Source organism: Microtus oregoni, unplaced genomic scaffold (assembly GCF_018167655.1).
Source record: "Microtus oregoni isolate MIOR12 unplaced genomic scaffold, Mior012 000000F_ref0000247, whole genome shotgun sequence".
Taxonomy (NCBI): Eukaryota; Metazoa; Chordata; class Mammalia; order Rodentia; family Cricetidae; genus Microtus; species Microtus oregoni.
The window spans coordinates 2,946,860-2,974,084 of record NW_024543059.1 but is presented as its reverse complement, the minus strand read 5'-3'; the positions used below and the strand labels follow the sequence as shown (position 1 = coordinate 2,974,084).

The window sequence follows — 27,225 nt, the reverse complement described above, 5'->3', positions numbered from 1 at the left end:
TCATATCAGTTTGCTAGGAGTGTAGAGATGAAACCCAGGACGAAGGAGCAGTGTAAGAAAACAAAGAATCACAGAAGAAAAAGCCACTATGCTCAAAGACCGAGGATGCTTCCATCTGCTTTGCTTGTGTGTGGACAGAGAGTAGGAAGTAGGTCAGACTAGGAAACGAGGACCAAGCTTAAAGAACCAGCCCATGAATAAGGCTCTGGGCTCAGGTTGTAGTACTCTTAAGTCTTTTTCTGTCCTCAAATACCTCACTTCCTTCCCAATCTAACAGAGGAGAGTTTGAGATAAGAAAAAACAAAGAAGGACCAGTGGACAAGAAACGTAGGGAACAGAGAACCAAGTTGTCCTTGGAGAGAAACCGAAGAGCACCCGGACGAGCAGGGTCTAGTCTGAAGGGCAGCTGGGATGTGTTTGTGCTTCATCGCAGAAAGGCAAAGATTCTGGACTGAGCCAGTGAGTCTGAAGTAAGCAATGTGTCCTTCAGCAGAGCCAGAAGCTTCCAGGGGATGGTAACAGCAGGAACCTGCCATGCCTTACATGACTCTATCCCAGAAGCCTTGACTTACTTACTTCATTTGTTTCTTCAGGTTTTGGTGGTTGTTTGGGGGACAGGGTTTCTCTGTGTAGCTCTGGTTTTCTGGAACTCGCTTTGTAGACCAGGCTAGCCTCGAACTCACAGAGATCCGCCTGCCTCTGCCTCCCAAGTGCTGGGTCAAAGACGTGCGCCACCACTGCCCGACTCCCTTCCTTCTTTCACTCACAGAGCTCGCTCTTCTTTCCACAGACTCCCTGAGAAACCTTTCTTCAGCCGGCCACGGTCCCCGCTCCTCTCCAGCTGAGTTCAGCAGCTCCAGCCAGCACCTGCTCCGAGAAAGGAAGTCCTCCGCCCCTTCCCACTCCAGCCAACCCACTCTGTTCACATTTGAGCCCCCCGTGTCGAGCCACATCCAGCCAGCCTTGTCCACCAGTGCGCCTCAGGAGTATCTCTACCTACACCAGTGCATCAGCCGGAGGACGGAGAACGCGAGGTAGGAGACAACAGGGGGATTCGTGGTCACTCAGGTCCTGTTACTCCTCAGTCCCTGGGTTTCAGCTTTAAAGACAAAGAAGTAAAACATCACTATCTTATTATTAGCAATGACTTGGGTATAAGAAGCATTAAGGAATCAGGGTGATGGTGGCACCTACCTTAAATCCCAGCACACAGGAGCAGAGGCAGGAGGATAGTTGTGAGTTCAAGGACAGCCGGGTCTACAGAGTGAGGTCTAGGACAGCCAGGGCTACACAGAGAAACCCCCGTCTCAAAAGAGGAAGCATCGGGGAATAAAGCTTCAGAACCACCATATAACAATACTACAATGTAACAATGTAACAATCAAATTTCTTGCTGGCTTTAAGAGCTCAGCTGGTAAATACTGCTGGGCAACTCCTTGTTTCTCCGCTCTAGGGTGGTGCTGCTCCTGATAGCAACTACCACTCAGACATGTCCGCGTAACCTTACATTAGCTAAGTGAGAGAAATTTTAAAATTCAATTACTCTGTTATGTCTGCAATTATTACTTTTCTCCAAGTAAGAAGCAACTTAGAGGAGGAAGGGTCTGCTCTGGCTCACACTGACAGGAGCATGGAGCAGCTGGTTTGACTGCATCCAAATTAGGATGCAGAGATAAATACTGACACTCAGCCCTCTCTCTCTGTTCGATTCACTCCAGGATCCCATCCCATCCCAGGGAAAGATTCCCCTTAAGCACAGGTTTAGGCTGAGTCCTCCCTCTTCAGTTTAACTCTCTAGAGACACCCTAGTAGACAACATAAGAGGTATCTTATCCTGCCTGCCACAGTGACATAGTCAAAGCCAGCTATACCTCAGGTGCCATGTGACTCCTACTAGACAGCAGGAACAGAAATGTATCCATCATCTTAGAACATTCTGGGACACATTCTCGGCACAGAGCTATACCTATTCTTATGAGCTTTATTCTCACTGTTAGAAGAAACAAATGCAGAGCTTTGCCAAAATAAGTTCTCAGTTGCCACCATATCCAGATTACAAATCATGTTCCTGAATTAATTTAGTAAGGCATAATTCCCATTTTTAAAACTAAGGCAAAGAAGCAGCAAGATGGGTCAGTGGGTAGAGTCACTTGCACACAGGCCTGACTTTGTGATTTCAGTCCCCAGATCCCACAAGGTGGCAGGGGGGAACCAGCTTGCAGTGGTTGTTCTCTGACCTAGGAGTTACCTGCGCACGCACACACACACACAAACACACACATTGTGGTGGTTATAAAGGCCTAGACTTGACTTGAGGAGAAGCAGCTGTAAAAATGTGGACCCATCGCTAAGAAAAATAGGAATATAGGAACAGACTAAAATAGACATAGATTTGGGAGGTAGTCTTAAAGGGCTCTAAATGTTGTGATCAATGGTTTCTACAGGTGTGTACTAGAGGGGGTAACAGGGAGCTTCAGGAGCAGTGTAGAAACTCTGAGGGGCGTTTTAGGAATCCCAGTTCCACCGAGAGCATAAACCATGCCACACTGTGCCTCTAGGACTGCAACTCACAATTACAGACGACGTCTTAAACGTAAACAGTAAAATCCCAAATCTCTAGAAAAGTTCTAAGGCTGCAGTCCATGATGGCAGGGAAGGCATGGCAATGGGCAGCTCTGTCCTCGGCTGCGGAAGCAGATGGTGTAACTTGTTATTTGCATCCCATTTTAGGACACTCAAGGTCTGCCCCCTCCCCACTTAATTCCTCCCGGTAGAACCCATACTCTTCCAAAATAGAATCACCGTTTGGGGACCAAATATGAAACACAAAAACCTATGGAGTCATTTCCCACCAGGCCTGTAATATGGACTAAAAGAGAAAAGCCACAGGAGATCAGTGAAGAATTGGGTTTTTGAAAAGCTAAATAAAATTAAGTCTTTTAGGTAGACTAACTAAGGATTTAAAAAAAAAAAGATGCAAATAAACTATAGAGCAGAGCCTGATCTACAAAGCAAGTTCCGGGGCTGTGGCAGCAGCAGAAAGAAATGGGAGCTGGGAACCAACTCTGCTTTTGTAAAGGGAATGATGCTGTTATGTTAGACACCATTCCCGAGAGTCACGAGGCCAGGGCTGGAGTCTAGGCAAGGGGCTGTGTTTGGAAATGAGGGAGTAGTTCTGTGAACTACAGAGGAGGATTCTGAGGCTGAGGCAACCTGGAACATAACTTAATGGTGTCTAAAGAGAAAGGTTTTGGCCAGGAGTGTAGCTCAGAGTGGAATGTCGACCTAACATTTACAAGGCCCTGGTTTAATCTTCAGCACTCTTGAAATAAAAAATTGAAAAAAAAAAATAAAACTAAGCTGGATGGTACACGCCTTTAATTCCAGCATGTGGGAGGCAGAGGCAGGGGGATCTCTGTGAGTTCTAGGCCTGCCTGATCTACAGAACTAGTGCCAGGAAAACCAAGGCTACACAGAAAAGCCCTGTCTTGGGCAGGGATAAAATCATGAAGGAACGAAGATTTCAATACGGTAGACCAAAAGAAGAAAAGGTCAGCAGGGCATGGTGGCACTTGCTATATAACCCCAGCACTTGGGAGGCAGGGGCAGTGAGGGTCTAGTGTCTATAGTAAATTTGATGAGGACACTTTAGAGCATAAGACAGAAATAAACCTAGCTGATGACAGAAGGTTAGTCTAGGGAGCTATCAGCAGGATGCAGGTGACCAGAGAGTCCTGGATGACATAAAATCCTGATAGATCAGGATGGGTAACCCCTCGATTCTGGCTTCCCAATACCAGAGAGTCAAGGCAGGAAGGGGACCAGTCCATTCTGGAATGTGTCCGTTGTTACTGCAGGACGCCTGTGATGCTCTGCCACTGCTGGAAGTCTCCCTGGACTACCAGATTTTTATAGAGCGGAACCAAACTAACTGAACCTTTTACACTGACAGCTGCCATTGCGTGACTTTATTGTGTATAATGGTGGTGACCCTGCTTCTGTGCGATAAGTGATTTGGATTCCATATGAGTGAGATCACGCGGTGTCTGTCTGCCTTACCTTCTGCATGCTTCCTCCAGCCCGAGCAGCATGTAGGTCCTTAAACGTGCCAAGCTGTGTCACAAGCTGGACTGCCTGGGAGAAAGGCTTCCTGGCACTTGGCGGTGGCAGCGCCACCACCAGGCAGACTCAGACTGGAATAGAGTGGTTTCCAAGCACAAGCAGGTGGCATCCCTGGATCCATTGTCTGGCCTAGACAGGAAGGAGGACATCAGCCAGTGTTTGTCAGATAAACAAATCAAATGAAAACATCTGGCAGAGGGCTGGATATCCAAAGACAGTAACAAGACAATATGAACACACTCTGTACCTGCTGTCCATTCTCCTGTCTCAGCTGTCCTGGGCCCTAGCTCCTAGCTTGGTTATGTGTTTGGAATCGACTGGAATGGGAGAAACACATGCGGGGGGGGGGGGGGAGAGGGAGAAGAGAGAGAGGAGAGAGAGAGGAGAGAGAAGACAGAGAAGAGAGAGAAGATAGAAGAGAAAGAGGAGAGAGAAGATAGGGAGAAGATAGAAGAGAAGATAGAAGGGAAGACAGAGAGAAGATTGAGAGAAGAGAGAGGGGGAGAAGAGAGACAGAGAGGAGAAGAGAGAGAGGAGAGAGAATTTAGAAGAGAAGGGGAAGAGAAGATAGAAGAGAGAGGAGAGAGAAGGGAGAAAGAGAGAAGAGAAGAGAGAGAGGAGAGAGTGGGAAGAGAAGGTAGAGAGAAGAGAGAGAGAAGAGAGACGAGAGAGAAAATAGAAGAAGAGATGGAGAGGAGAAAGATGATAGGAGAGGAGAGAGAAGATAGAGAGCAGAGAGAGAGCGAAGAGAGGGGGGAGAAAAGGGGGAAGAGAAGATAGAGAGAGGATACAAGAGAGAGAGGAGAGGAGATAGAGAGAAGAGCGGGGAGAAGAGAGAAGAGAAGAGAAAGGAGAGAGAGAGGAGAGAGAAGATAGAAGAGTGAAGAGAGAGAGGAGAGAAGAGAGAGAGGGGGGAGAGAGGAGAGGAGAGGAGAGAGGAGGGGGGGGGAGAAAGAGGGGAGGGGGGGAGGGAGAGAGACCTGGCCCACACACCTGGTTTTTCTTCGTCTTTCTTCTTTCTACCACCACCTGGTGACCACACCTGTCGCCAGTCTGCAGTAGCAGAGCTAAGGGAAATCTAATGACCCCTGAGAATGCACAGGTCTGAGGGTGTTCCTGCACCTTATCCTGATAAGAGCTCCCAGGGCGGGTTATTAGGTTCCTAAGCAACCTCTGGTCCACAAAAGACTGAGAATTACTGCTGAAGGGGTTGATCCCTTTTCTCCCCCCACCCCAACCAAGATGACATCCTCGAAAGGATCATCAGAGAGAGAGAAAAGCTCCCTGCTGTTCAAGCCTCACCCTTCAAAGCACTTATGCAGAACCCAGTTTAACCATACTCTTGTGAAACGGGAGGCTCAGAGCCTCTGATCCAGGTGGCCCCTCAGAAGTCACCGAGACCTCCTCGGTCACATCAGGAAGAACGTCTTGACGATGGATGGTCACAGGGTGTGGCAGTAGCAATACCAGGACCTGACATAGATGCCCTCTTCGCCGTTCCTTTATTTCCCTCAACCATCATTTAAAATAAAAACAATACCAGTTTCTATCCTGAATAGAGCTCCCAAATAGAACCCATTTTACCTATGTATTCTTAGAGAGTAAATGACTTGCTGTCTCCCACAACCTGCCACACTGTCTCCTCGCTTTTGTCCTTGTGTGTGTGTGTTCTGTGGTCATTCAAACAACTGGTTTAGTTGTATCTCTGGGGCGCAGTCACATGAGTCAGGAGGTTCGCAAAGATTAACATTGCTGGAGCATATACATGCTAGATACCAGCGCTGACTTCCTAAATAGTCTTCATAGTGTGGTTTTAATCACTGTGTTGGAGATGCCAAAAGAAGAGTCTCAAGATCACGCGTTAATACGTGGTAGGAACTAGGTCAACCTCGGATAGGTCTGACGCCTCAGGATTCCCACGCCAACCAGCTGAACATGCTCAGAGCATCCCCTGCCCCCTTCTCACTGCCCCTTTTCCCTCTTTTAGGAGTGCCAGCTTCTCTCAGGGCACCCGGCAGAAGAGTGATACGGCCGTGCAAAAAATTGCCCAGGGCAATGGACACTGTATCAACGGAGTCAGCGGTCAAGTCCACGGCTTCTACAGCCTCCCCAAGCCAAGCCGACACAACACAGAATTCAAAGACAGTACTTATGACCTCCCCCGTAGCCTGGCTTCACACAGCCACACCAAGGGCAGCCTCACAGGGTCCGAGACAGATGAAGATGTGTACACCTTCAAGACCCCCAGCAACACCCTGTGCCGGGAGTTTGGAGACCTCCTAGTGGACAATATGGATGTTCCCACCACCCCCCTCTCAGCCTACCAGATTCCTAGAACATTCACACTGGACAAGAACCACAACGCCATGACGGTAGCCACTCCTGGAGACTCAGCCATAGCTCCCCCGCCCCGGCCCCCCAAGCCAAGTCAGTCAGAAACACCTCGGTGGGGCAGCCCTCAGCAAAGACCTCCCATCGGCGAAAATAGCAGATCCGTAGCTGCTACCATCCCCAGGCGCAATACCCTCCCCGCAATGGACAACAGCCGACTCCACCGAGGTCAGTGCAATCCCTGGCTGAGACCAGAGGGCCGGGGAGGTGGCCAAGGCGTTCTCCGTGTATGGCGAACCCTTGGTCACTCCTAAGCCAAGCTCAACCTAAGGCAGCGTCCATGCAGTCCCCTTAGCAGTTAATCCTCTGCCCAGCTGACCACGTGACCCTCACCTTGGAAGAAGAGAAGCAGACTCTACCTTAGAGATATTTTGGAGGCTCAGATAAAACTATTTAAAACTAAGTCAAAAATGTAAAAACAAATTTAAAGGACTAGCAAACCTATGTGGACTCACAGAAAATAATACGCAATTACCTTCAGGGTATTTTCATGCTATACCAACAGCTCTGGTTGCAGTCTGAACTTTGACCTGAACCCCTACGTTCTATCCTCGCTTGTCCCAGGTGAATTCTAATGCTGCATATGCCCTCTCTAGAGTTTGCACAGCGGCACTTTAGAGCTCGGCAGTTGGTCGGGCTATCTGAGCAGCCACCCTGTACTGTGGAGCTGTATCACACATGCGTGTGCCCCTGCCTTTCAGAGCTCACCCGCTGGGAAAAGAAAACTAACATGTAGTCAGTCTCGGTGCCGTTACTAACATATTCCCAGAGGTGAAGGAAGTAGGAGAACCCAGGGCTGAAGTCAGGAGGCCCTCTCTGCAGGCACCCCCACTGCAACAGACCTGAGAGCAAGAGGGGTGCGTGGCAAGCAACACCCTGTCCCTCGAAGGCCCAGCAGCACCTCTGGGAACATCAAGAGAATGGCCACACTGGACAGGGGAGTCAACATGGGGGACAGTGTGAGTATAACCATCTTCCTTCCTTCCTCACAGCTTCTTCCTGTGAGACCTATGAGTACCCAACCCGAAGTGGGGAGAGCGCCAGCTGGTCTGCCGAATCTGTGAGTGAGCATGTTCACCCTTTCCCGGGGGGGGGGGGGATTTGATCAGGGCCCCTCGGGTCAGTCAGGGTAGAGAAGCAGCCACACCCTATGTAACTAAAAGCACATCACCCAAAGAACAATGGTAATTCCCTCAGGATCTGCCTACTTGTCAAAGTCCAACATCCTAGGGAGGTGTCTACTGGCAAATGAGAATGGTACTCTCATCTGATCCTGAGACACACCTGGAATGCAACGGAGCGGGCACGTGCCAAAGTAGAGGGTCCTTCCTCTGAGGCGACAGCCCTGCTCGCCTGCTGGCATGCCGAGTAGGGACATAGCAGAAGTGATGGCAGCTTCCGTGAGGATCCCAGGCTGCCTCTGGAATGGGTTGACCAAACCTGTCCAGGTTGGAAGCAAGCCGATCAGGGCTTAACACGCTGCAAAGCCAGGGAGGAAGATCAGTGCGGGCAGATGTGCTCTGTCGCACGATGGGGTGAGAGTTGGAGGATGGCTGTCGTTAGGGCTGATGCACTGTGTACACAGGCCTGGGGACTGCTCTACCTGCAACCTGCCGTGACCTATGCATCCAGGATGTGCTGGCCAGGGTCTGCACTGACTTACCTGTGGTGAATCCTGAGCTATTTCTGGCCTGAACTAGCTAGGCGTCTGTAACTTGAATATTCCTAGCCACGAGCCATAGGCTTGAGTAGCCACAGAGTTTTGTACTTAAATCTTATCGGAAATTATAGATGGCTCCTAAGAGGTCATGAAGGCAAGAAGGAGCTTGCAGAACTCAGCTCACCTCAGTTCCCGCTCTCCTTATTTGGTCTTCTCAAGGTCTCCAGTGTAGCTTCAACAGGTATCCAACCAACAAACTGGAACAGACAGCTCAGCTTGTACAGAGTCTCACCTTCTTTTCACTACTTACAAGCAGGTCTTTTCCTGGTTTTTTTTTTTTTTTCCAGCCAGGGAAGACTATCGTGGGTAGATCAGACAGTACCAGCTCTGATGACAACTACGTGCCCATGAATCCAGGTTCTTCTACCCTGCTGGCTATGGAACGAGCAGGGGACAATTCCCAAAGTGTCTACATCCCCATGAGCCCAGGGCCCCATCACTTTGACCCACTTGGCTACCCATCCACTGCCCTTCCTATCCATCGAGGCCCCAGCCGAGGAAGTGAGATCCAGCCACCCCCCGTCAATCGCAACCTCAAGCCTGACCGGAAAGGTGAGCCTACTCTTTCCCCCATTCTGTGTCTTAAAGAGACTAGGCATCTACGGGATGTAGTGGGTGTGGCTGTTTGCAGATAATACAGACTCAAACTTGGGATTTGTTTCAAAGGATCAAAGGAAAGCATCTAGGGTGTGGCACATGGTCTACCACAGGTGTGCTGTAGCAGCGGACCCATGACTGGCATGGAGATCAGGAAAATGTCCAAACTAGATTTCTGCTGGCTCTAGCTGAGCAGCGGGGACTCAAAGGGAAGAGTAGGAAGTTGGGCAGAGATGCTGCCCATGGGTCTAGCCCACTGGACGCTGAGGTTTATTGTGCCGCTTACTTTTCTTCAGTGTGATCTTTGTAACTTTTTAACTGTCTAAAATCAACAGTAGCTGTTACTGTGACTGTCTCTGTTCTGGATACAATTGATTTTATATAAAATCACAAACCTGGGGAGAATCTGTTGTCATATCCACGAGTCCATTCTAGATCCTGAGAGTCTGCCTACGGTAGATACAATGGAAAGGACTCAAGCTGTAGAGAATGTGAAGATATGGACCTGAGTATCTGGACTGTGATAGCCACGGAGTCCTGAAACCAAATCCCTTGCATAAAACTGGTGGCCTTCCTAACCGTGCTTGTGTTATGCAAAACGTGTCTACTCGGCACAGTCACTCAACCCTGAACTCTGTTGCTACCTTAGCAAAGCCAACGCCCCTTGACCTGAGAAACAATGCTGTCATCGATGAGCTCCCCTTCAAGTCACCTGTCACCAAGTCTTGGTCCAGGATCAAGTAAGTGTCCAAGTGTCCGTAGAAGCAGGAGCTTGGTGTCAGTACTGAGTGATAGCTACAGGGTGGTCAGGACACCGGGGTTTTGATGCTAATGCTCTATCAGGGCAGGGGTTTTCTTCAGTTTCTGGTCTTTCTCACAAAACGTGGCGTAAACCATCTGTGGTAATCTGGCTCATCTGAGGCCTGTGGCAAGGCAAAAACCTATTAAGGAGAAGGGCATGACAGCCAGAAAGCATGCCTGTCCTGGCTGCTGCTTTTGTTCCATCCAGCCCCAGCCTATTTAGGGGTGGGTCTTCCCAGATGCCAATCATCTTCTACTTTATTAATCTGTCTCGCTCTATTAGGAATTGTTTTCCTCATCTATGAAGGAGAAATGGCATTAAGTTTCCCTATCTTAGAGCTCTGGCAGCCCAGGTCTAGGTAAGAAGTGCGACTTTTGGGGTTCACTCCGTTCTCTGCCCCGCAGCCACTCCTTCAACTCCAGCTCCTCCCAGTACTGCCGCCCTATCTCCACACAAAGCATTACCAGCACAGACTCGGGAGACAGCGAGGAGAACTACGTCCCTATGGTGAGTCCTCAGGCACTCCCAGTTCTTACTGCTCAGGACGTGGTCGCCTTGTAGCTCGGGATGGCCTTAGCCTCCCCCTGCAGACCCTTCCTGGATGTATGAATGTCAAACAAGGAAGATGCAGTTTTGTCCCCCAGGGAGATCTGTCTCTTAAAACCCTCCGTGGCCTGCTTCTCTCACTACTGTAATTCAGGTGATAGCATGGTTGGTGCCCTTGGAGAGACATGCAGGTATATAAGTCCCTGTGGTGGTGGCAGTAGTAAAGAGACAGACACACACACAGCGCATGATACGACGGTCCCTCTCTGAGGTCCCTGAAAAGGGCACAGCTCCGAGGCTGTGAAGATTCAGGACAGATCAGTCATTAAAATGGGACTGTCACTTCTTACTGCAGTCGGACCTTGCTCAGGTCCCTGTGGAAAAGAGCAGAGGGTGCCTGCTGCTTGTGGCCGGATGTGACAGGAAACTCTGCATCACCAGTATCAGGGACCTGCAAACTGAGGCTGGCCTTCGGGGGAGGCAGTACCTAAGCACCGTCCCGAGTGAGAGAGGACGGCCAGGTACATGGGTAGTCAGAGAACATCCCTGGGTGCTGGAGAGATGGTCAGGGTAACTAACTCTAAGTCCAAGGGATCCAACACCCTCACACAGACATACATGGAGGCAAAAAAATATCAATGCACAAAAAAAAAAAGAAAAATAAATCATTTAAAAAAAAAAATCCCTGGCTCTCATCCCACACCAGCTGCGGCACTGTGGTTGTCTTGCTGTCCTTCCTGAATCTAGGTTTTGAGCCTTTAGTGATTTCAGCAGTAGTGATAGCCTCCTCCCAGACTGCCACGAAGACTTAAATGAGACTATGGAAAGTCACCATGCACAGCTCAGTAGACTCGGGAGCTCTTGCCCTGATACGTTTTTTCAAGGTGACGATTTTGGCTGTTGAACTTACCCAGTTTTCCTCTCCGTCTCAGCAAAACCCAGTGTCTGCATCCCCTGTTCCCAGTGGCACCAACAGCCCGGCTCCGAAGAAGAGCACCGGCAGTGTGGATTACCTAGCCCTGGACTTCCAGCCTGGCTCCCCGAGCCCTCACCGCAAGGTAACTGGAGGTTGGGGATTAGGAGACCCATGCCAGAGACATTTCCTATGACTCATGGCACCTTAACTGGGGGTGCAGGGCACCAGTCCCCTTAATCTGCCCATTTCCTTACTGTGGGGTACACCCACACAGAGTGCTCAGGGAACAATCCAAGACATGGAGGTCCTGTCTCCCTACCCTTTAAAAACCTGTCTGGATGAGGCCGAGAGCCGTGATGGAGAAGACACAGCACCCTTGGAAGGGACTTCAGGGCCCAGGAAAGCCTCGCCAAGAGCTGCTTTCAGCCCAGACAGCAAGGAGGAGGTCCCCTTCAACAGCTGCCCTCAGCATGTTGTGAGGGCTCTAAGGCCCCGGCGCTTATCCCTTTTTGTGGGAACACAGCCCTTTCCTTTCAAAGGAAGATGGATGGAGGCATTCGCCAAGGCCTGAACCAGCGGCTGGGCCCAGGTGGGGTGGGTGGGGTTACCCTGAAACCTGGGCAGCAGGTACCAACAGGCCTCGTGCCTCCAACGTGAGATTGCCCTGTGAAGTCCACATTGTGCGCAAACAAGACCTTGAGGCCACTCACAGTGCAAGCCTGATGGGTAACCCATAGTCCGTCCCTTTTGTCCCCTCAGCCATCCACCTCATCTGTCACCTCGGATGAGAAGGTAGACTACGTCCAAGTGGACAAGGAGAAGACGCAGGCCCTGCAGAACACCATGCAGGAGTGGACAGATGTGCGGCAGTCCTCAGAGCCTTCCAAGGGTGCCAAGCTGTGATGCCTCGAGGCGGCTGCTCAGCGCTGGCCTTTGCCACCTCCTTCTCCATCCCTTCCCACACCTCCTCTCCTCTGTGCCACTTCCAGCCTTTAAAGCACTCAAAGTCAGGGACCTGACCTGTCCCCCTTGGAGGCAAGGGCCTGATGGAGACACTGCCTCTGCCACTCGGGGTCCACCCGTGACTTCTGTCATTACTACTAGCTGTGCCTCCGCCACCTTAGTTAGGAGCTGTTGCCAAAAAAAAAAAAAAAAGAAAAAAGAAAAAAAGAAAAAAAGAAAAAAAACAGAAAGAAAAAAAATAGTCTCCTGCTTTGGACCCATTTGTCTGCTGCTTGGACTCAGAGGGAGGGCTGAGGCTCTGAGCCAGGCTCATGTCTCCTGTCTGCTCACCGCTCTCTACCCTCTACCTCAGGGCGGCTTCTCCATCCCTCGAGGATGCTCACCAGGGAGCCGAGGACCAACAGACTAAAGTAGATGTGGGCTTTCAGATCCTTGCTGTTTGGGGCAAGGGAAAGACAGGATGCCACAGGAAGAATAATGGAGGTCACAAGTCACCTTGAGTGACAAAGAAATTAGGTTCCCGGGCACAGAAGGGTAGCTGATCACCTGCAGGGTGGAACCCAGGATCAGGTTCTCATACATAGCTGCTGTAGACTGCGAGAGGCTAAGGATGAAGGACAGAAGGAAGGAAACCGCGGTGACAGGCAACCAGGAACAAAGAACAGGGCTTGAGGTGACAAACCCCGGGGCTCAAGGACTCTACCACTCCGGGACAGGCAGTGTTCTTCCCTGGCCCTGATGGAACGGGGAGACAGATGGGAAAGAAAGTAGGGGTGAGGCAGGGGGACCCTGGGACGGGGTGTGGTAGGCACAGACATCACAGGGACACTGTGGCAGCGATAGCACATAAAGCAGGGTTTCTAGGAGGTAGGAGGGTGCAGAGGTGGCTGAGGAGCTGGGGAGGCAGGCGTGTCCCAAGGGCCTGATGGTGAGCCCAAGGCCACCTGCAGGAGTGCAGCGGGAAGCAGGATGGGAATGAGATACACTTAATCAAATCTAGGGACCACACGAGGGTCTGGGTCATGGCTTGTGCCCAACAGAGGCACCTCTGACCAAGGGCCCGGCCAGATCTTCTCAGCTCTCTTCTCTACAGGGATGGTCGAGAGTATCCCTGTCCTCCCACGGCATCAGAGGGACGAGAAGCAGACATTCCCTAAGGCTCCTAAGATACGGCAGGGAGATCTGAATGTATTTGTGTGGAAAGCTGTTGTGACCAGGTCTTCAAGAAATTCTGAGCAAACGGGGCACACCAGCATTTCATTCTGTCCCAGATGAACAGACCACTGTCCTCTAAAACCAGAGGCACACCTTACCTCCCCCCTCAGTAACAGCCCTCTTCTCCCACGAGGATGGGTCATTTAGGAATGGCTAACAAGCCCTGTGCTACAGATGGAACCTAACAAGGTCACAATCAGTGAGAAAAGTAAGACAATGACTGGGAATTTAAAAGTACAGAGGATGGGGAGGGAGATTGTGCCCTGGGGAGGGAGGCGTCCGGGAGAGAGCAGAGTGAACCTTACAGAAAGGTAGGTGTGGCTGGGTCCCGGAGAAGACAAAAGAGAACAGAAGGTGTTTGAAGGTGTGAAGCCAGCCACAGAGGTGTGTGCTGTCCCCTTGAGTAAGGGGGCTGCGGTTGGTTGCTCTGAACAGAGGTACAGGGTACTGGCTTTCTCTGATTCTCATGGCACCCTTTAAGACTCTCCAACGGGGCTCCCATGTGACCAAGCTCTGGCTGGTACTGCTGGAGCTCACAGCAGGTCCAGGTATCCCCAGCCTCAGCAGCCACCCCGGAGTGCGTGTTCTGAGCTGAGTGTGGAACTTGCTGCCACTTATCAAGACGGAATCCGGTGTCCAAGTCTAGTTAGTCTTGCTCTGGTTCCAACTCCTAACCTTGTCTAATATACCTACCAACCCATCCTCCAACCCCCGAATAGGAAAAAGCCAATTCCGTTTTAAAAAAAAATCCTTTGGCCTACCCATGGGTCAAAGTTCACCTCTCCTGGTGGCTGTCAAGGACTGAGATCAAAACCACTCATCACCTCTTAGCATAGATACCACAAGTACCTGTCCTGTCCTGCAGGGACTCTTCCAGCTCCACCCTCTGTGAAGGAAGGAGATGGCATCTCCTTGAGACTTGCCAGTCTGACATGGGGTGTTCACAGCTGATGCTCTGTGGCTGTAAAGAGAACCTGGGGGGATCCTCTGAAGGTCTGGGTCACTGGGGAGGGGCAGCACACAGAACATTAGCTCAATAACTCCACCCCTCCCTAGCTGTATTTGACTCCATGAAGATCAGCCCCTTTCCCAGAACCGAAGCACAACCATTTGAAGCTACTGGAACGTGGGTTTGGGTCCAGTCTGCCACTGGGCCCTCTATCTTCCAGTGGCCATGGTCCCAGCCATGGCCCCCTCCCCTCCCTACAGCCGAGTTTTGAAGGCTGAGAAATAGCTCCTCTCCATTTGGGCCTCTGGCTGTGAAGTGTGGATAAGCAGGCTAACCTTAGAGGGCCATCTTTGTGGGACTTGCCATATTTGGGCCCTGGACCCGGCAGGAGCCAGACTTGACAGGAGCGCCTAGCGGTGATCTGTGCTGTTGTGGTATCTGGTGATGTGTGTTCTTGTGTAACCTATTGGCTACTTGTGTCTTGAAACTTAGAACCCTTTCACACAGGACTGTCAGTGTTTGTGAGGAAGAGAAAATGAAGTAGAAGCAAGCCTAGTCTTATATTTGTCTCTTGTTCCCATTAAGATCGACATTTAATTTTTCAAATCATTGTTGGTGCCTAATCACTTAAGTTATTAATTTATTCTGTTTTCAAAAAAAATTGTAACATGTATTTATCGTGTGAGGTCTGGGGGTGGGGCGGGAAGTGTGTTCAAGTGAGTCGTGTTTTTGCGGTGGTGACTACAGACGGCACAGGCCTGGAGCTGGCGGGTCCTTTCTACTATCGTGTAGAAGCAGGACAATGAAGTCCTTTAGGAGTGCCACCCAGAGTGGGCCACTGGAGATCGCCTTCAGGGCGTGGAAATTTACTCTTGTCCCATCCTGGGCAGCCTTGAGACCCACGCTGTCGCACGGCCACACCTCTGACAAACAGGCCTGGGAGCCGGTGTGCCCAACTCTGTTCCGTGCCGACGGCTGGGCACTTTTCCAGGACAGGGACAGGGACAGACCCCTCCTTTCTCAGACCAGCATCTGGCATTAATGGTTGTGCACATCTGTAATCCAGCACTCCCCAAGCTGAAGCAGGGGCAGGACGATCAGTTTCCCCGACAGCTCGGGAGTCCGGCATTTGGACCAAAACCTCCACCGCAGCCCATGAAAGCCCTGTCACAGCCCCATCATGACCTCTGAGCCGCTTTGTTCCTAAAAGGACGAGTACACATGGAAGGGGACGTGGGGTGCAGGCCGGTCACAGACCCTCCCTGTACTCACAGCTGCCCATGTCTCTCTTCGGCTTCAAGATTGTGACGGGAACCGGAGGAAAGAGCTGAATATTGGGACTGGAGAGATGGCTCAGCCGTTTGGTTCCCAACACCCACCCTCAGGTGGCTCCCAACAACCTGTACCTTCAGTTCCAGGGGAGCTGGTGCCCTCTACTGGCCTCCTCACAGACATGGTACACAGACACTCGGACACACATTCATACAATAAAAAAAAATAAAATCTTTTTAAAAAGCTGTTGATTCTGGAGTATCGGAGACCTGCTTCCCAGTTCATCCCAGCCCACACCTCGTCTAGCCAGGCACAGGCAATGACCTCCTCAGAGAAGGGATAGAGGAAGGCAGTGGCTCAGAATTCTCAGAATCTGAAAAGTCATTGTTGGGTTTCTGTGTTTACCCGGCAAACCAGTCTGCTCCAAGTTATCCTGTGAAGCACCCCCAGCCACCCCCTTGCTCTCTCTCTGCCCCAGGAGGCTGCCAGCTCGGGAGCCTCCAAGAAAGCACCAAGCACCTCCTTGCTACATCTAAAGTCCCCAGGTCATGGGCACATCCTCATCTTGCCTATGGGGGGGGGGGGGCAAGTTTCTGTCAAAACTGCTTAGACACAAGCGAGCATCCCAGAGGATAGCAGACGCCACAGCTCAAGCTGGAAGAACAGCAACCTGCACAGGCTCCAGAGAAGCGAGTTTTATTCCTATTAAGAACACAGGTTTCTTCTCCACTGAGAAGGGCTATAGTAGTCTCAGGGCACAATGAGGTTGTGTGGATCACACAGTTAATACCTACCCAGCCCGCACATTCTAGCAGAGGAGCCAAGCCAGCTAGCTCCCTCAAACGACAATGGCTTTCGACAGACTAATGTCTTCAGTAGGGTGAGGACCCAGGACCTTAACTAGACGGCGATGCACTGGCAGCATCGCAGGCACTGAGGCAGGCTGGGGAGGGGAGGGACGGGGCTCTCCCAGTGGCTTGCCTGGGGGATGGGGGGCAGGTAAGACTCTTACCTCCAATCCTGTGCTATGCTGCCTTCCACTAATGCTTCAAACACACGGCGGGTATAGGCACCCACAGACCTTGTTTTAGGGACCCCCTTGAAGAAACAAGAGGGCAGGCAGAGGGAACACTGTCCCAACCCCCCTTTCTTGGTGCAAGGGCTTGACTTGAGCTGTGCTTTTTCTCCTACCGAGGAAGAACTGGGTGAAGGAACCAGAATAGAAGGAAGGGCTACCGGATGCTGGACACCAAAGGGATGCCATCCCGGCTCCTGAGCTGCCTGGGCCTGCAGGGAGACAAAGCCCAGAGTGGGCTCATCCAGGCTGCTCCTACCGGAACCTCTTAACAGGATGCTGCCCAAGGAGCTTTTGGGTTTCAGCTTCTCCGTGACCCTCAGCTGTAGGCTGACACCCCAGATGGTCCCTCTCCATCCTCCTTGCCCTCGAAAGGATCTGCTTCACCTTGGGCTTGCCTCCGCAGCTCCCTAAGACCCCAGACGGCAGAGTGCTCTGCCCGGGCCCTGAGCCCCACCTGGCCCACTCTTGAGGTTGACTGCGACACCCCCACAGGCGGTAGTTCCCGTTAGAAGACTAGTCTGTGGAAGTCACCATTGCCACCTGCAGGGTTGCAGCCCCCTGGAGAGCCTTCATCTTCATCTTTGTCTTCATCAAAGCCCCGACCCCAGTGTGGAGGGGCAGGGAGTGTAGAGATATAAGCAGCTCTGCTCCGGGCCTCCTTCTCCTGCTCCTGGAAACAGATGAGGACAGGAAGTAGGCGGAGCACAACACTGTTAGCAGCTCCGGGCCCCTCCCCCTCCCGGACTGGCCCCAGTAGAGGAGCAGGATGGAGAACTTCAGGTCTAAGATTCAGACTCTACCCTCTCCTCCCAATGACCGCTAGATAACGACCAGCTGAGTGCCTGCCTGGGACCTCGAGAAAACCCCTCCAACTGCCCCTCGCTGCCTCTCCTGGGGTATGAGGTCCATCTTCTGCTCATGAGCAGGTTCTTCCCTGCTAAAATAAGATCGGCCTCTCTCAGACTTCACCAAGCCGCGTCTCCGCTGCAGGGCCTAGCAAACGTAGAAGCAGGCTGGTGCCCCATGCCCTCCCGGTCCTCACAGGAAACACCAACTCTAGGTGCAGGACCCACAGAGCTCCGGTGTGGCTGCCCCACGGCTCTGGACTCTGATACGGGAGCCTGAGGCAGTGACAAAGGAGAACACTGGGACATGAAGGCCACTGAAGAAGTGGCCCCTCCAGGAGCCCCGGAGGCAGTCCCTGCCCATTAATCCCACTCTTTGAGCATCAATCTGTGCTGTCATTCAGGGTCCACTCCTGATGTTAAGGGGTGTGCCGTTCCAGCCGCCAACATATCCCCCCACTAAGCGCCGAGTGAGCGGATGGATTAAAACTAAGGATGACTCGGAAGAAGAAGCTGGCCTATGTGGGTGGCTGCGCCAGGCCAGGTCCTCCACCCAGGCGTGGCATCGGATGTCCGGAGCTCTACTGACCCTCAGCAGAAGACTCACCTGCAGGTAGAGGACGTTGTCTTTGGAGATGGCCTCCATCAGGTCCTTGTGGAGGGTGGGCTCTGCTCGAACTCGGGGAGATCTGGGCTCGGCCTCGAGCCCCTCCCTGGGCCGCTGGCGGTAGAAGAGCACATAGGCGGTGTCCTTGGGGAAAAAGGAGGTGACGTTGCTGACGGACTCAAAGGACGAGAAAGACACCCGGGTGTCGTTGAACAGGTACCACTGGTTCTCAGGCTCAGGCCTGTCCGTGGACCCCAGGACGGGGCTCGGCCGGGCAGCGCCCTCCCGGGCATAGCAGTAGTAGTGGCCACTCTCTGAGGACACCCCGGAGTGCACCACCACACTACAGAGGTCGTAGGCCTGGCCCTGACCCCCGGCCAGCGGCAGGCGCAGCAAGAGGGGGATGGCGACATCGTCCAGGATCTTGCGGCGCCGCATGGTGCGCAGGTCGAAGGAGAAGCGCAGCAGCGTAAGAATGAGGTAGCGCGGACCTTGGCTCAGCTCCACCACCTTCTCTGCATCCTGGAGGGAGGCGCATGACTCACAGTAGTAACGGTTCTCCGCTGTCAGCTTCTCCGGGGACAAGAAGTAGTTGACCAGGTCCAGTACCGAGCGGGAACCCTCAGGCCCACAGACCTGCTCCCTGGGTGGGCCAGCGGTATCCCTGTGGGTCCCTGGACCCAAGCTGTCTGCTTCCTTCTCCTTGCCGTTCTCGGCTTCCTTCTCCTTTTCGTCTTCCTTTTTCTCTTTCTCCTTCTCTTCCCCCTGCTCTTTCTCCTCTTCCCTTGCTCCTTCCTCCTCCTCTTCCTCCTCTGAGGCCTCCTTCTCCTTCCCAGCCTGCTCCCTCTCCACTTTCTCCTCCTGCCCAGTGTCTGTGATGCTCAGCCTTCCTATGTCTAGCTCCGTGCAGGGAGCATCCCCCATGACACAGTGCTTCCTCTGCCTCTGTGTTGCCGGGGTTCTGGGAGTCAGTGCCATCTCCTGGGTTTGCACATCCTCTGTGGGGAGCATCACCGAGCCCAGGCGGCGGTGACGACATCGCTCAGGAGGAGGGAAGGCCAGAGAGAGGTCTGTGAAGGCCTCCTCCCGAGAGGAAACATTGAGGCAGTGCAGACAGCATATCCGAGTCACGATCTTGCCTCCAAACATTTTCTCCACGGATGTCACATGGGAACTAGGGAGTTCGTCCGGTGGGGAGGGCAAGCTGGACTGCTTGAGCTTCTGGCAGATCCTCGTCCCGGTTTTCTCCTCTTCGTGAAGCCTGGAACAAGCAGAGAGGCATGGTGTATACACCGACAGGCAGGGTGCACAGACCGACAGGCGGGGTGCACACACTGACACAACAAGCCCGCCTCCAGCACACTGCCCGCCATACTTCAGACACATGAAGAGCCTGCCAAAACAAATCCCATCCCTGTCCTTCTGTGTTGACACTCTCACCTAGCACACGCGTACATAAAGGTGGCCCTAGAGCTGTGGATAAGGGTTAGCACACTCATGCAGCACACTGGATACTCATGCACACACTGACAGCCCCTCCCGGGCTTCACACACACTTCAGCATCCTTGGACACCTACGGGCCACACCGTCTCGGTCCTTCAGAAGAGCAAAGAAGATCCAACCCCACTCAGAGGGACAAGCTGCCGCCCCAAGTGTTCTCAGGACCCACACCACGATTCTTACCGATCCAGCAGGTACTTCAGATATTCTGAACAGTCCTGCTGGGTTCCAGGGCTGAACCAGGGTGTCCAGGACGCGGAGAGGAAGTTCTCGGGAGAGATGGCTGGCCTCTAGGACAGGTGAAAGGTGGGGTCAGGAGATCAAGCCATGCCTAGCAACAGGCAGCCCCTGAAATCTATCAAGATGATGTTCCAAATACATCAGCCCCCTACCCTCTCCTTCCCTGCTGGTCCTGACCCACATCCCATTCCACAGGTCCAGGAGTGGGCGTCATCATTTTGGTGATAACTCTCTAGGAATCTGCTCTGCCCTCACAGACCACATAAGTCTCTCCTGGCCTTTGTTCATCATTTTCTCTGCCCAATCCCTGCTTTGCCAAAATGAGTCCCTGGGGTGCAGGAGGCCTCCCCCATGACACCTTCCCAAGGCCTTGCGCCCCCTCCCGTGAGCCGTCAACCCCCACCCAGCCTGTTCTCCCCTTTCCAGCACCAGAGAGAGGCTCTCCCGCATTCCTGGCCTCAGGCTTTGGGTTCTATACTCGGGTCAGAGACCCAGGTAACCGAGGTGTTCACAGTCAGCAGAGGAGAGTGCGGAGAGTGCGTTAGTGCATGGGGACTGAACTCTGCAGGGGAGCTGGTGTTACACAGCCCGGAAGAGGCTCCAGCTGCAGCCCCTGCATCAGGACACTGAACGGACCTGGAAGTTTGGCTATGAACTGGCGCCAGCAGGGGCTGGGACTCAGCAGCTCAATCCACACAATGGGAGCTTCTAGCCAGGCACAGGCAAGTCCTGGAGTCATGAACAGTGTCAGCAGGACCGGGCACGGCCTCCCCTCCCTACCGCGCCCACACCCACACCCAGCACACACCTGACTATGCTCCAGGAAGGCAAACAGCCACTGCAGTTTGGTCATCAGGGGCTGCGAGTTGTTCTCAGTCAGGCGGAGCACGCAGTGTCGAAAGCTTTGAAAGAAACAGGAGCCCAGGGTTAAGCCAAAGCCCCAGGGAGCCACTACTCCCTATCCTGGCCGCCCAGAGGCTCTGGCATTTGCTCCAGATGAGGCCAGAGTCCAGGGAGTAGATGGTGAACAGCTTGGTCTGGTGTGGCTGGGGCCATGAATTCTGTAACGGCCTTGGGACACAACAAACAGGACCACAAGGTGACCCCTGCCCTCTCTTCCAGCTCTGACACCCCGTGACTCCAGGACTCAAACATGCCAGCTTTCGAAGGTGGGCACACTGGCGTCCCAGAGGGAATAGCATCGCCCCAAGCACTGGCACACTTACACGATAACGACTCTTTCACTCCCAACCTCAGCCCTCAACCCATTCTTGCGGCCCCTGCTCAGGGCCCTGGCCCAGAGCCACACTGAGTTAAGTAAGCCTCTGCCCTCAAACCAGGCAGGTTCTAAAAGAGGGTTTCCTTGGCACAATAGAACACTGCATGGAGCCTGTGGGGTCAGGGTGTCCTGAGACCCACTGCCCCTGAGGCACACTGCCTTCCTTCGCAGCAGGTCGGCCCCACATTGCCCCATTCAGAGCCACCACCCAGCCTGCAGCACTCCGCGCTCCACTCCATGGCGGGTCTCAGACAAGGTTAGATGCAGACAGTGAGCAGCACAGAGGGCTGTAGCATCTTAACATCACAAGACCTCACACAGTCAAGGGATTTTTTCCAGCAAATTCTTTTGCTGTATTTTACAGCAGTCATCGTGTGGGCATTGCAGGAAGCAGAACACAAAGTTCACTCCAGCAGGCAGTGAGGACAGTGGCGCCCAGCTTAGAGAAAACTGACTGATGGTCAGAGGCACGCCAGAAAGAGCTCTTCTTCCCAGAGCCCTGATGGAGCCCTGAGGGTGCTGTAGGAAATCCTACAGCCAGTAGCCTTTAAGTTACCCGCCCACTTGGGCATGGCCCCTAATACTATTTATACCCATGTAAAACAAGCATCCGGCCTCTTTTCTGACTGCAGGATTCAGGGATTCGGTTGCTGTTCCCTGCTCCAGCAGAAGACTTGTGACTTGTGAGTCTACTCCTTAATAAATAACCCTCTATTATTCTCAATTCTAAGCCAGTGTGGGATTTCTTTTAAGTGTCCATCTTCATCTGGTGCCCAATGTGGCAAGCAAGCCACAAGGTGTACCAGGAGCCACGGTGATTGGGTGACGGACACTACGCTTTCTTCATGGCAGAAGAGGAGATGTGGCAGCTGCACCCACAATACCAACACCGAGGAGGCTGATGCGGGCTAGCCTAGGCTACACAGTAAGAACCTGTCAAGGGAGGGAGGGAGGGAGGGAGGGAGGGAGGGAGGGAGGAAGAGACAGAGCAAAGCAGAAGAGCACCTACTCGGAAGCCATGAACAAGGCCTGAAGGACACTGTTCACATAGCATGTGTTGCCCAGGTTGATTAAACCAATCTTGCCCGTGTCTGACTTGGCCATGAGCCGGGGATAGAAGCCAGCCAGCTCGCTCTTCTGTGAGGTCCAGGCATCCTGCCCCAGCAGCTGCTTGATTCGGTCCTCATTGGGAATGTGGAGGTCCTGGGGAGGAACAGCAGACACCAATGGTAGCTGCAGAGCCCACTCCACCGCTCCCTCCCCCAAGCACACCCTCAGAGGCATCTGGAAAGGTGTTTGCACAGCCCCTGCTTACAACTCACGCAGGGTCTCATTCTGACGTGTGGGCCTTCTATGCCATCTTTCAGGTGCTGTGTGAAGGAGCAATCCCCATCTCAGAGATGGAAAACTAGGATTCAGGAGAGCAAAGGACTGTGTAGTCCCATAAACACTAGGCGACTAACACATCTGCTGTGGGCAGAGCCCAGGGGTGATACTCTAAGCCACGATGGCACTGGCTGCTAGCCAGATCTAGTGGTGTTGAGACTTCAGTCCCAGCCCCAACTCTCGCCACAGCAGGTGAGTGCTTAGCAAGCCTCTGATTCAGTCTGCTGACCTCCAGGTGCCTTGGTGTCTTCAGCTGCTGAGAAGACACCCTTCCTCCATGGGTCTAGCACTTATGGGGTCAGAGTGATGACCCCACTCTGCCTCCCAGTGTGAGCTTCCAGGCAGATCAGTCACGCCCGGCACTGGTCCCGCAACAGCGGTGAGAGGTCCGAGGGCTCTGAGGTAGTCCTTTGTCACAGGCCCAGGGCTCAGCATGCTTCCCCAGGCTATCTTTGGTCACACTCAACAGTTGCACCAAGAGGCTGTCTGACATCAGTTCTAGTGACATCAGAGGCAGGCATCTGAGCACAGCATGCTGCTCTAGAGTAGATATCAAGGCATTCCCAACACTTCCTCTAACTAGTCACCTGCCCCGTTAGGTCCATTGCTGTGGTGAAGCACCACGACCAGGAGCAATTTCAGGAAGGAGAGGTTAGCTGGCTCACACCTCCACACCATACTCCATCGCTGAGGGGACTCAGCACGGGAGCTCAAATAGGGCAGGAACTGACGCAGAGGCCATGGAGGGATGCTCCTTACTGGCTTGCTCTATCTGCTTTCTTACAGAACTCAGGACCACCAACCCAGGGATGGCCCCACCCACGATGGGCTGGACCTTCCCACATCAATTGCTAAGAGAATGCCTACAGCCAGACCTGGGGCATTTTCTCAATTGAGGTTACCCCCTTGCTAACTACTCCAGTTTGGGTCAAGTTGACATAAAACGAGCCAGCGTAACTGGCTTTGTCAACTTGTCACAAACACATCCACTAAGCCACAACTTCTCCTTTCGTGTGCCTTCCAAAATTTTAACATCACACTGTAAGATACTCTCCAACTTACAAGTCCCACAGTCTTACAAATTCAACCACTTTAAAAATTCTCTTTAAAAAAATCCAAAGCCTCTTTTAAAATCCAAACTCTTTCAACTGTGGGATCCTATAAAATCAAAAATTAGTTAAATACTTTCTTATTTCAAGAGGGAAGAACCAGGGCACATTTACAATCAAAACAAAATCAAACTCCAATTATGTAAACTCTAACATCCACTGTCTGGGATCCACTCAATCTTCCAGACTCCTCCCAAAGGGCTTGGGCCAGTCTCTGGTTCCTCCCTCTGCAGCAAACGGATTATCTTCCCAGGCGCCAGCTAGCCCCACTCCACCATTGCTCTTCCTGGTGGTCACCCAAGCCAGATACTGGCACATCCAGAATGCCGGAATCTCCGCAGCAACTGGGCTCGCTTTCACCCGTGTCTCCCAGGCGCTCTTCCTGGCGCTGAGCCCTGCATTCTCTGCATGACCCCTTCTATCCTGGGCTTTCAACTGCTCCTGAAGGAACACCTCCCTTCATCAGCGGCCTCTCCTGGCCTCTCAGCGTCAAGCCTCAGCTGCTCTCCACAACCCCCTTAATGCCTTCAAAACCAGTACCACCTGGGGGACCCATACACAACCAAGTTCAGCTGCCAGGGTGAGGTACAAAGTTGGCCACCTCTGGCACACAGCTTCCGTGTGCTGACTCTCAGGAAACACTTCCCAGATTTCACCTCAATCACTGATGTCGTCACAGAATCTGAATTCAAAGTGGCAAATATTCAATGGCCCGGAGAGTCCTGCAGCCACTCTCCATCTTCCCTCTGGACCTTCACAAGCCAGGCTCCGCTGTCGGCATTCCTATCGCTATTTCTAGCTTTTCTTTCCTGTTCCCACAGAAGAGTTCATTGAGCCCTTAATACTTTTCTTGACCAAAGTTCCAAAAGTCCTTCCACAGTCCCTCTAAAAACATGATCAGGTCTGTCACAGCAAGGCCCCACGATCCTGGCACCAATTTCTGCCCTTTTAGGGTTCTCGCTGCTGTGATGACACCATGACCACAGCAGCTTGGGAAGGAAAGGGCACACTCGGCTCACACTTCCACATCCACTGAAGGGGGTCAGCACAGCAACTAAGGCAGGGCGAGACACTGGAGGCAGGGGCTGATGCAGAGGCCATGGAGGGGTGCTGGTAACTGGCTTGCTCAGCCGGTTTTCTCACAGAACCCAGAACCACTCTCCCACCTTCCCAGGATGGCCCCACCCACAAGGGGCTGGCCTCCCACATCAACCACTAATTAAGAAAACGCCTACAGGCTTGTCTACAACGGGATCTTCTGAAGACATTCTCTCAAGGAGGCTCTCTCCTCTCTGATGAACTCTACCGTGGCGTCTTAATTCGGGTGTCTACTGCTGTAAGGAGACATCGTGACCAGGGCGACTCTTATAAAGGAAAACATTTAATTGGGGCTGGTTTGCGGTTTCAGAGATTTAATCCATTATCATCATGGTGGGAAACATGGCAGTATCCAGGCAGATATGCACAGGAGAGGTAACAGTTCTACATCTCTATCCACAGGCACCTACAGGAGCGACTGCTGTAACTGGGAGTGGCTTGAGTCTCTATGACACCTCAAAGCCTTCCTTCACAGGGGACACACTTCCTCCAACAAGGCCACACCTCCTAAGCGTGCCGAACCCTATATGCGCCAAGCATCAAACACGAGTCTATGCAGGTTTTACCTATTCAAAGCACCACGCTTATTTCAGGTTGACAGAAAATGAGCCAGCACATCCTTCCCGCGGAGCACAGAGCCCCCACCCAGCCTTGACCACACGGTTAACATTCTTGTTGATCCTTCCCCAGGATCATTTATCAGCTACATCAGTCGCCTCTCATGGATGACATTTTTTTAAACAGAAAAGAAAAAGCTGCCTGTCATCCCAGCCACTTGGGTAGTGGCTGAAGGAAGGCTACAAGTTCAAGGCCAGCCTGGGCAAGTCAGATGTACTGAGCAAAGAAGAGAGATTCTGCCTGGATTCAAGGCCTTTCTGAGGCCCCCTGAACGCCACTGACTAGACTCGCCTTCCCCACCTGTGGGCCTTTCCCGCGAATTCTCCGGAAACGTCTTTCTCATCCAGAACTTAACAGTCAAGGTCAAACTGCTCTTTCCAGAAAGTTCCCCACCCCACGTCATTCACACCTCTGCCTTAACTGCACACACAGCCTTAAGGAGAGGCCAGAGTACACTGGTTGGGGAAGACTAGAGGAGGGCTGTACCTGGATGGCCACAGAGAAAGCCTCATCTCTGTTGGGTAAAGGCTTTCCAGGTGGAGTTACAGGAGAATCACCCACACGGGTCAGTAGCCCCTCTCCTATGCACTGCAGAGAAGCCTATGAAGTCACTGGTTCCTAGGAGTGAACTTTGGAAGACTCGTGCCTGCATTTGTCACTGGGGTCTTGAGAAAAGTGGGGCGTAGGGAGCGGGGGGATGAATGGACATAGCTTTTGGCTCCTGGGAAGGATTTTACAACAGTAATTTCTAGATTAACTCATCTACAATACAGCCTGATATTGCTGGCTTGTTTTATGTCTACCAGACAGCCCTTGGGTATTGTGAGTTTATACTTTTTTAAATCAACGCCTACACAGATAACAAACCCTGTCTTTCAAACCCTAAACCTGGTGGTTACAAATTCCTTTTTATTTTTTTTTTCTCATCTAGGGTCTACATCAAGCCAGAAAAGTTCTTCCAATTTCTGTTTTGGACCACATATATTTTTTTTCCCTAGACCATTCTTCTTATCAACACGGAAGCCTTTTTGTTGGTTTTTTCTTTTTTTTTTTTTTTTTCCTTTAAAAACCTGGAGGGACAGCCGTGGGTGCTGGGAACCAAACTCTTATATTTTTGGTTGTGAGCCTAGCCTTTAACGGCTGAGCCATCCCTCCAGGCCCTTTTTGTTGGTTCTTGAGGGGCTTCAAAGTACCACTCCATAGTGGAGGTTAATCGGGGCTTCTCGACACCAGTTCAAGCCCCTCTGTGCTTGAAGTTGGTCATGTCACTGATCCTCCTACCCTGGCTCCAAGGCATTATCCTCTGCCCCCCTCACCATCTGAGAACTCAGCTTTCTCTTCCTTTGGGGCTCCTTGGAGGTTTCCCCTCAATTCTCTTGCAAGATCAGCTCTGTCCTTTAAAAGATGTCTGCTATGTGACTGGAGAGATGGCTCACCAGTTAAAGGCACAGGCTGTTATTGCAAGGGTTATCAGTTCCCACGTGCACAGCAGGAGGCCGCTCCCAACTACTGGTCTCCAGCTCTAGGGGATTCCAATGCCCTCTTCTGGCCTCTTCATATATAGATATAGACACACAGACACAGACAGACAGACAGACAGACACACACACACACACACACACACACACACACACACGGAAAAGCTGTCTTTGTCTGAACACACATGCCCGGATGTCCTGTAGAGAAGTGTCCTGGGCATTGGGTCTGCTGTGGGAGTGAGCATCACATCAGAGCCTCTGAAAGAGGCCTTCGCCCCCACCCCGCCCCCCCGCCCCCCGCCACCCTCTCTCTGTAGCAATGGTCCTTAGATTAGACTTCCTATAAGCAGGTCTGTTACCCCAATGGGCTCCAAAAGCTCCTCCAGGAAGACATCTTGGTTTGCTTTGTGCCTGGGTCCCCAGCTTGGCTGAGGGCAGGACACCAGCCTAGCCCTATTAGCCAGGTGTCACCCCTGTTCTGAAGTGCTCGGGA

General features: G+C 52.3%; 2 protein-coding genes across 3 annotated transcripts in view; one reads left to right on the top strand and one right to left on the bottom strand.

Moving 5' to 3' along the window:
- LOC121447346 (GRB2-associated-binding protein 2) overlaps positions 1-15,732 on the top strand; it is a 127,712-nt gene extending 111,980 nt beyond the window's left edge. Inside the window, exons 3-10 of the mRNA XM_041650541.1 lie at positions 791-1,034; positions 6,110-6,681; positions 7,506-7,573; positions 8,521-8,785; positions 9,480-9,570; positions 10,037-10,139; positions 11,111-11,236; positions 11,854-15,732. Coding sequence (XP_041506475.1) covers positions 791-1,034; positions 6,110-6,681; positions 7,506-7,573; positions 8,521-8,785; positions 9,480-9,570; positions 10,037-10,139; positions 11,111-11,236; positions 11,854-11,997 — 1,613 coding nt within the window. The 3' untranslated portion in view covers positions 11,998-15,732. The remainder of the gene's footprint in view (positions 1-790; positions 1,035-6,109; positions 6,682-7,505; positions 7,574-8,520; positions 8,786-9,479; positions 9,571-10,036; positions 10,140-11,110; positions 11,237-11,853) is intronic.
- Positions 15,733-16,189: 457 nt separating this feature from the next.
- Positions 16,190-27,225, bottom strand: part of LOC121450494 (ubiquitin carboxyl-terminal hydrolase 35) — a 22,269-nt gene continuing 11,233 nt past the window's right edge. The window contains exons 7-12 of one of the 2 annotated variants that reach the window (XR_005974618.1): positions 22,053-22,246; positions 20,573-20,666; positions 19,708-19,814; positions 18,024-19,284; positions 17,026-17,241; positions 16,190-16,780 (exon numbers count right to left, since the gene is read on the bottom strand). Coding sequence is in view for 1 of the 2 variants with exons in the window: in XM_041655440.1 (XP_041511374.1) it covers positions 17,077-17,241; positions 18,024-19,284; positions 19,708-19,814; positions 20,573-20,666; positions 22,053-22,246 (1,821 nt within the window). In the remaining variant the exon portion in view is untranslated. Of the gene's footprint in view, positions 17,242-18,023; positions 19,285-19,707; positions 19,815-20,572; positions 20,667-22,052; positions 22,247-27,225 lie in introns of both variants that reach the window. The other variant, XM_041655440.1, reaches the window with a different exon arrangement.